The sequence below is a fragment of the Littorina saxatilis genome, linkage group LG14 (assembly GCF_037325665.1).
Source record: "Littorina saxatilis isolate snail1 linkage group LG14, US_GU_Lsax_2.0, whole genome shotgun sequence".
NCBI classification, from domain to species: domain Eukaryota; kingdom Metazoa; phylum Mollusca; class Gastropoda; order Littorinimorpha; family Littorinidae; genus Littorina; species Littorina saxatilis.
This window is the reverse complement of record NC_090258.1, coordinates 18679100-18688089: the sequence shown is the minus strand read 5'-3', so window position 1 is coordinate 18688089 and position 8990 is coordinate 18679100. Positions and strand designations below refer to the sequence as shown.

The following is an 8990-nucleotide window of genomic DNA, read 5'->3' as shown; positions in this document are numbered from 1 at the left end:
AGTTAAATTGCTTGTGTTTGGGTGAAGTAATTTATTCGTTATTTATTCGTCAGGGGAGTAACATTTTTGTACGAAATGTTTACTCGGAACTCACCTGTCTTGGGGAGAAATTTTCTCGTGTAATGGGGGAGTGTTTTTTTTGTAAAGGGAGTAACTTTTTCGTACGAAATGTTTACTCCGGAGTAAAAATCTCGTGGGAGTAATTTTCTCGTGTTACACCGGCTAAGCTGTTACATGGAATAAGACCCTCTCTACACTGAACAGAAAACAAAACAAAAAACAATACAAAAACTGGGCGCTTTCTGTGCAGGATTGGATATCTTTTTTTTTTTAAGAGTAAAAGTCTTAAACGGACACAATCTATGACATCAATCCATCAAACAAACAAACAACAAACTGAAAAGTCACACATAAAGCAGTCAGGATATTGATGTTTGGCAAGTTGAGGCGATTTGATATCCCGGCCTGGCAAGATCCGAGATAATGCGTGGAACCATTTTCACGTGAGGAACTGTGCCTTTAATGTACCAGAGAGCACACAGTCCTCAGAACTCAAAATAGGACCCCAACACTTTTTGTGATTTTTTTCTTCTTCCGGACGGTGTGATCGAGTTTCCTCCAGGTAAACAGACATTAGCAGCGTGTTGAGACTGTTGATGATTGTCACCATTCTCTCGGTGCTAGCTGACAACGGAAGAAAATGGTGTTCAGGCTGGAATTATCTTGCATTATTTTTCTGGTATCCTGTGGACATTTTTCTGGTGAGTTTCGAGTTTTCTGAATTTGTGTTGAGCTTTAACACTAAATAATTGTTGCAACGAATTTAAAAAAAAAATTATTGCTAAAGAATTTACAGTCTGATTTTGAGGATGTAACATGAAATATTACCATTTTAGCATGTTTAATGTTTTTGATAATTCTGAACACATTCTGCTGTCTGTGTGTTTGTCTGTCAAACTGCCTGCTTGTTTGTTCGCCTGCCCGCCCCCCCCCACCCCCCTTGCATGTTTGTCTACCTGCAGTTTGCGATGGCTTTCGTAGTGGTGGTGGTGGTGTGTTTTTGTTTTTGTTTTTTTAAATTTATTTTATTTACCCCCTCTTTCATGTTTATTTGTTTGTTTATTCATTTTACTTTCAATTAGTTTCGTCGGTGCACGCACATATCGTGGCCTACCTGTCAGTCCACCAGCACACTTTTTTTTAAATGCTATGCTTATATCACTTCCCTCTTTTCTGCCCCCCCCCCCCCCCCCCCCATCTCTCTCTCTCTCTCCCTCCACACCCCACCTTCACACCCTTTTTCATCTGCTACTCCCCCTTTAGTTACCTTTCATTGTTGTTGTTGTTTTATAACAATGATTATCTTTTGTATGTGTTCCTGCCCAGACGGAAGATGCTACGGACCCACACTATCTTACCCAGGAACTAAGGAATGCCAGCTTCTGTCACTACCCAGTGACGTCACTGCGCGTCATCAGCTCAAGTTTTTGGCCAAAGGAGAGAAAGATGTCGTCATCGGCCTTGCTAAGGATGCTCACCAGAAAAATGGATACACTAGGATGGTAGGTTATTTTTCATTTATCTGTTTAGTAAGTTCTTATAAGTTAGTAAGCTAGCTAGCTGGTTCGTTCGTTCGTTATTCAGAGCTGTTTACGCATGGGACGTCTCCCACACTGTGAACATGTTCTGAAGTACTTTTCATCTTTTTATCTGTACGTATAGTTTTAATGTGTATAGTTTGCTCTAATCGTTCTTTGATTATATTTTGTTGTTCTAGTTGACCTTATCCAGGGCGAGGGCTGGATGTAAAAAAGCATGATTATATTCTTGCTTATTTTTTGTTTTGTTTGTTTGCTTAACGCCCAACCGACCACGAAGGGCCATATCAGGGCGGTGCTGCTTTGACATATAACGTGCGCCACACACAAGACAGAAGTCGCAGCACAGGCTTCGTGTCTCACCCAGTCACATTATTCTGACACCGGACCAACCAGTCCTAGCACTAACCCCATAATGCCAGACGCCAGGCGGAGCAGCCACTAGATTGCCAATTTTAAAGTCTTAGGTATGACCCGGCCGGGGTTCGAACCCACGACCTCCCGATCACGGGGCGGACGCCTTACCACTAGGCCAGCCGTGCCGGTTTATTCTTGCTTATCAATTACCCTCAATAATGACGATTTTGTCTTGTCTTGTCCTGTCCTGTCCTGTCTTGTCTTGTCTTGTCATTTCTTGTGTTAATGAGTTCGGTTTGTGTCAGGTACAAAACTAATTCTCAGAAATATCCAACTCTTCACAGAAAGTTGCCAGGCTAGCTGTAAAACATCTTTGGTATGCGTCCAAGTGGAAAGGTGTTCGATAGTTTCTGATGTTGATTTACTGTGTATTGTATACGGCAAGGAGCATAACGTCACGCTCGTAAGATAATTGCCTATGTCATTTTTCAGTGTTTTGAGAAAAAAGTTTTTGGTTTCTGAACAATCTGCCTATCTTACTTTAGTAATAAGTTGCAAACTGCCTATCTCGAGCAGTTGAAAGCGGGGTAAGCGAGAGTTAAAGAGCTGGCAACAACGTTTTTAATCAGCACAACTGGATAACAACCCAAATACGCTCTTGCACACCAAACAAGTCTTCCTGCATGAAAACAGCAGCCTCTGCCGAAACGTGCCTAACTCAGGAACGAGAACGGCAGGTTTGCTTACGTAACCGTGGCAATGATTTCCGATGGTCTGAGGGTTTGTACTTTCTAACGCATAATAGGTACCTTTCATGTAGCTTCCTCTGTAGTCTCACTGCAGAAATGCCTAACACTGAGTTAGGTATTGTTCTTATGAGCGTGACGATAACTTTCATGGAAAAGACCAAGGGTTTCAGGTTTGTGAAATATTGCACAAGGCTAAAGTTAATAGCTGTTTTAGTTGAAAAGACAGACCCCCAGAGCTTTCATTTGTTACGCTTCCAGCGTAGCATGCTACGTTTTGAGACAAATTTCTACGCTGTTACGCCAAGCTTAGAATTGCTACGCTCCAACGAATAATAATTTATAAACATGCAGCAGTTTGCTCTTTCTTGTGAGTCCTGGTTTTCATTTCTGATTCTCACTCCGTGTAGCGGTCATAATTTGTGTCCATAAAACATTATCCATGCCGAGAAGTGGCACTGCCGTCACTCTCTATTGGCCATTGTGTTTCTTTTTTCTAAATCAACTTGTAAAATAATGTATCCTTTTTTGCGCGTAATATCCTAAATGTGGATGTGCGAATAAACGTTGACAATGCTACACTAAAACACCATTTGCTACGCTGAAAATTCCCTCAAAAATTAAATTGCCACACTTGAGGTTTCACTAGGTCACCCCACTCCAATGTCCCGAAAACTCTACGCCAGTACTGAGGACCCTCGGCGCGATGCAACCTTCATCATAGAGACTGGATCAAATCCAAAAACAATGAGACTGCCAACGTTCCCAAATTCAGAATCAAAAAACAAGAAAGGTAGGTTGTTGGAACGTTTGTTATTGACAAAACAATACGAGCATTCACAAAATTATTAATTTAACAATGTATTGTTTTGTCAATAACAAACGTTCCAACAACCTACCTTTCTTGTTTTTTAATTAATAGAGACTGCAGTGTCCATCTGACGAACAAAATAAACGAAGAAGATGTTGAAAGGTTCCTCCCAAAAAGGCGTTTGCAGGTGTTCACTGTAATTCTTTTTTCCTCCGACAGGTTTACATTGGAGGCTACGGGAACGAAAAAACTACCATCTACGAGTTCGACTCGTGTGCCGACTTCAGTTCCGATTTCGAAACCAGCAAACAAGTGAGCGACCCAAACACTCTTAGCAGCACAGAATCTCGGCCATTTTGGATCACGTGGGACGATCAAAACGTCGATGTGGGGAGAGGGGATACTGTGGAAAAGGATGTCATTGCGTCACATGTCTATGACGTCAGCCTGCCAATCGGAGCTATCTTCGTTGCTGGGGTCGACAGCAAGAGTTTTGAACTGAACATCGGTATGTATGACAATGACAATGACAATGACAATGACAATGACAATACTTTTTTTGAGGGTAACAAGAATAAACATATAGGTATACTCTTTTGCATCTGTCCCTCGCCCTAAAGAGGGACTAATCTACTTTTGCTACAACTACTAAAACACATTTTTAAAAAGTAATCGTTCCATAAAAAAACATAAATAATGGTAGAACATACACGTTTATGTACAAGAAGCGCAATATGTATAAACATTGTTTATTATAAGGTAGTGTTCAAAACTGGGTGTCAAGCAACAAAGAGCGAGATAAACGCAAAGTAAGCATATTTTGCAACGATACATTAGCTCAGCAAAACAATGATCACTGAGCCAAATCTTCAAGATTTAGTCACAAATAAACAAAAATTCAGATATAAATGAACAACTGTATCCGAAGAGAACGTACCAATCAAGTTTATTTGTTCATAAAGTTAATTAAATGAAATATATATTTGGTTCTAAGAGAATCCGTGTTGGTTGATTGCCGCAGTACCAATGGGGTGTCGGGGAAGTTTGTCTCATTGTCTGTCCGTCCGTCCGTCTGTCTGTCTGTCTGTCTGTCTGTCTGTCTGACTGTCAGTCTGTTTGTCTGTCTGTCTGTCTGTCTGTCTGTCTGTCTGACTGTCCATCCGTCTGTCTGTCTGTCTGTCTGTCTGTCTGTCCATCCCTCCGTCTGACTGTCTGTCTGTCTGTCTGCCTGTCCGCCAGCATGCATGATGTAGTCACGGTGTTTTTATATTTAGTCAAGTTTTGACTAAATATTTTAACATCGAGGGGGAATCGAAACGAGGGTCGTGGTGTATGTGCGTGTATCTGTCTGTGTGTGTGTGTGTGTGTAGAGCGATTCAGACTAAACTACTGGACCGATCTTTATGAAATTTGACATGAGAGTTCCTGGGTATGAAATCCCCGAACGTTTTTTTCATTTCTTTGATAAATGTCTTTGATGACGTCATATCCGGCTTTTCGTGAAAGTTGAGGCGGCACTGTCACGCCCTCATTTTTCAACCAAACTGGTTGAAATTTTGGTCAAGTAATCTTCGACGAAGCCCGGGGTTCGGTATTGCATTTCAGCTTGGTGGCTTAAAAATTAATTAATGACTTTGGTCATTAAAAATCTGAAAATTGTAAAAAAAAATAAAAATTTATAAAACGATCCAAATTTACGTTTATCTTATTCTCCATCATTTGCTGATTCCAAAAACATATAAATATGTTATATTCGGATTAAAAACAAGCTCTGAAAATTAAATATATAAAAATTATTATCAAAAGTAAATTGTCCAAATCAATTTAAAAACACTTTCATCTTATTCCTTGTCGGTTCCTGATTCCAAAAACATATAGATATGATATGTTTGGATTAAAAACACGCTCAGAAAGTTAAAACGTAGAGAGGTACAGAAAAGCGTGCTATCCTTCTTAGCGCAACTACTACCCCGCTCTTCTTGTCAATTTCACTGCCTTTGCCATGAGCGGTGGCCTGACGATGCTACGAGTAAAATGGCATTGCGTTTCATTCTGTGAGTTCGACAAATACTTGACTAAATATTGTATTTTCGCCTTACGCGACTTGTTTTGTTTTGTTTTACTTGCATGTATTCATCACCTTTTCATTCCAAATTTGGAAAATACCTTCAAAGTCTGAATGCGACAAACGCATTACAAAATAAAATAAATGTGACCAACATTTGACCAGTTTGCACCTTCGATGATGGTAACTTTGTGCTCAAAATAGAAACTGGTAACCGTAAGAGTAAATGAGAGTCGGCGAGAAAGAAGCAACAAGCACAGTTTTTCTTTTGTGTATTTTGGGGATTTTAGTCAAGGGCTTAATTGTCTTCACAAACTTGATTCACGATTCAGTGAGCACAGTAAATGCAATAATGGCAGACATCTGTAAAACTTCAAACGAGAAATATCAATTGACAAAAAAGTAATCACTGGGAAGAACTTAAAATTGCACATGTTTTTTTTTCTTCTCTCCTTTCATTCTTTTTTAGGTTTTGGATCTGATATAATAACAGACCATATTTTTTCACAAAATGAAGCGCCGTGAAACCTCAGTTGCAGCTTCCATTCTCTTTATTTTTTGTTTAGATCAAAATATAATTATGCAAGTATTTATGTAACGCATGCACACACACACACACACACATACACACACACACACACACACACACACACACACACACACACACACACACACACACACAAAAACAATAAACAAAACAAACACACGCGCACGCACACACACACACACATACACATACACACACACACACACATACACACACACACACACACACACACACACACACACACACACACACACACACGCACACACACAAGCAGGTGGGCAATGTCCCTATACGAACGCGTTTCTCGCCTAGGATAGAATGTAGACTATATTTTGGAATCCTCTATTCATACCTGAATAAAATAGTCGCTGGCAAACCATAACCTTTAATAAATCAACCGCCATACAATGCTCGCCCCCCCCCCCCCCCTTCCCCCTTCTCGCCCTCCCCTCCATCCACCACCACCGTCATTTAGGCAGTCATGCATACTCCATTTTGGGGGGAATGTATACAGGATATTTTTTTGTTTCTATAACCCACCAAACTCTGACAAGGATTACATGAAATAAAACGAAATGTTGTAAAATCTTGTTCTGTTCTTCTTTTTTTTCTCAGAGGATGAAACGTACTGTCCAACAAGCACCGCGACTGTTAACCCTACATTACTCAACACTGAACCTGCGTCATTTGCTGCAACAAACTCTGTATCTACCGAGACTGGAAAACAACTCGAATCCAGCAACAACAAACCCAGCGTTGAATCTACCAACGCTGAAGTCAGCTCTACATCTCAAAACACGGACTCAAGCACTGTACCCTCCAACTTTGAAAATAGCTCGGAAGCCACTTACACTGAAATTAAGTCTGAATCTACCAATACTAACATTGGCTCTAAATTAGATGACGCTGAAACCAGTCTTGCTTCCACCAACACTGACAGTTCTTCTAATCCTGCTGAAGGTTTCACCACCTGGGAAAAGGGAAATAACCTTGCTACTAGTCCCGTCCAAGAATTGTCCACCCATCTTAGTTCTACCCTCGATTTTCAGTGGACACTGACTGTGCTCGATAATACGTACCCGCCAATACATTCGACTACGTCATCAGTGGATAATACGTCACCAAGTTCTCCACAGTATACGTCATCGGGTTTGTCTGACGAAACATCGTCTGACTCACGACCTGATGCGTCGACTTCGTTGCTGGAGAGTACAATCATGCAGTCTGGAAACGGTGCTGACACGATATCTGCGTCACAGGACGACACGTCACAAGAACCACAGTATAGTACGTCATTGGATTCTCAAGACAACACATCAGTAGGGTGGCCAGATAATACGTCTCAAGTTTCACAAGAGTATACGTCAGAGGTACCACAAGGTAATACATCAACGGATGGTCAGAACATCGCACATGGTACGTCATCGGACAATACGTCACAGGTATCAGGCGATTACAAGTCGACAGATTCCCAAAACAGCGCAACAGCAACCGTGTCAAACAGTCCGTCACAAGCAAATGGACACAGCTCAACGTTTTCCTCAGCACAAAATGCGTCACCGGGACCACACGCAAATACACCGGCAGTGTCGTCACAGATTAACCCAGCATCTTCATCTACTGACACAGCAATCACACTTTTGCCACCCAAACACCAGCAGAGTTGCTGTCACTGCATCCAACTCACACGTAGGAACAGCACCCAAGAGAAAGAGTTTGCAGATGCCTCGGAAGCCGTCGTGAACGATTTGAAGGTCCCCAAGCATAATGTTTCGGCGAGAATAAGGAAAAAGACATCTGCGAAAGACGACCGAATTTCATCTAAAGCTCTAGGGTATCTTGGAGCGTTCCTGTGTGCTGTTCCTCTGCTTGTTATTGTTGCTGGTGATGTGATGAGATGCTTCAGGGGCTTCTGCGACAAGGATGATGATGTAAACATTTCGTAACGATGCCGTCTTGGAAACGATCAGATACAATGCCACAGATCTGTCCATATTTTTCAACGGGATGTTCACATTTTCCCACCAAGACACGTAACACACATCAACAGCCTGGCTTGTCAGATACATGTACCTCGAAACACACCGGCACGGTTGGCCTAGTGGTAAGGCGTCCGCCCCGTGATCGGGAGGTCGTGGGTTCGAACCCCGGCCGGGTCATACCTAAGACTTTAAAATAGGCAATCTAGTGGCTGCTCCACCTGGCGTCTGGCATTATGGGGTTAGTGCTAGGACTGGTTGGTCCGGTGTCAGAATAATGTGACTGGGTGAGACATGAAGCCTGTGCCTGCGACTTCTGTCTTGTGTGTGGCGCACGTTATATGTCAAAGCAGCACAACCCTGATATGGCCCTTCGTGGTCGGCTGGGCGTCAAGCAAACAAACAAACAAACAAACAAACCTCGAAACACGATGACGTCTCTCATCAACATGTTCTGACAACACTCACTTGCATAAATGCATGATTGAGAATATTTTTGTTCAGTTTCCAATTCATACTTATTTTTTCTACAAAGATGCAGTGTCGCTATTTGTGAAACTATCACATTGTGCATTTTGACTTACCAGTCCTAGGCTAGACGAGCTGTGTCAGCTTCCGTCCAAAATGGTTTAAATTCTCTTTTTTTCAACATACATCTTTTGAATACATTTCATTTCTGATTATAAGTTTGTTTGGGACACACCACTATAAGCCGTAGGTTTGTGAAAAGATGAGGATGAAAGTCGCTTGTTCATTTCAATGCTTGTTATTCTCTCAGGTGCCAGGAGATTGGTTCCGTACAACTCTCGCTTACTCCATTACACATGTCGTATGCATTTAGAGCGCTTACTTCCCTTTGGTTATTTGATCTCTAAACAGCGCTCTGC

The 8990-nt window shown here is 41.6% G+C and overlaps 1 protein-coding gene across 1 annotated transcript in view; it reads left to right on the top strand.

Annotated features, from left to right (window-relative positions):
- Positions 1 to 2645: 2645 nt before the first annotated feature.
- LOC138946661 (dentin sialophosphoprotein-like) overlaps positions 2646 to 8990 on the top strand; it is a 6985-nt gene continuing 640 nt past the window's right edge. Inside the window, exons 1-3 of the mRNA XM_070318088.1 lie at positions 2646 to 2735; positions 3732 to 4020; positions 6740 to 8990. The exon at positions 6740 to 8990 is cut by the window's right edge and continues 640 nt beyond it. Coding sequence (XP_070174189.1) covers positions 2715 to 2735; positions 3732 to 4020; positions 6740 to 8070 — 1641 coding nt within the window. The 5' untranslated portion in view covers positions 2646 to 2714 and the 3' untranslated portion in view covers positions 8071 to 8990. The remainder of the gene's footprint in view (positions 2736 to 3731; positions 4021 to 6739) is intronic.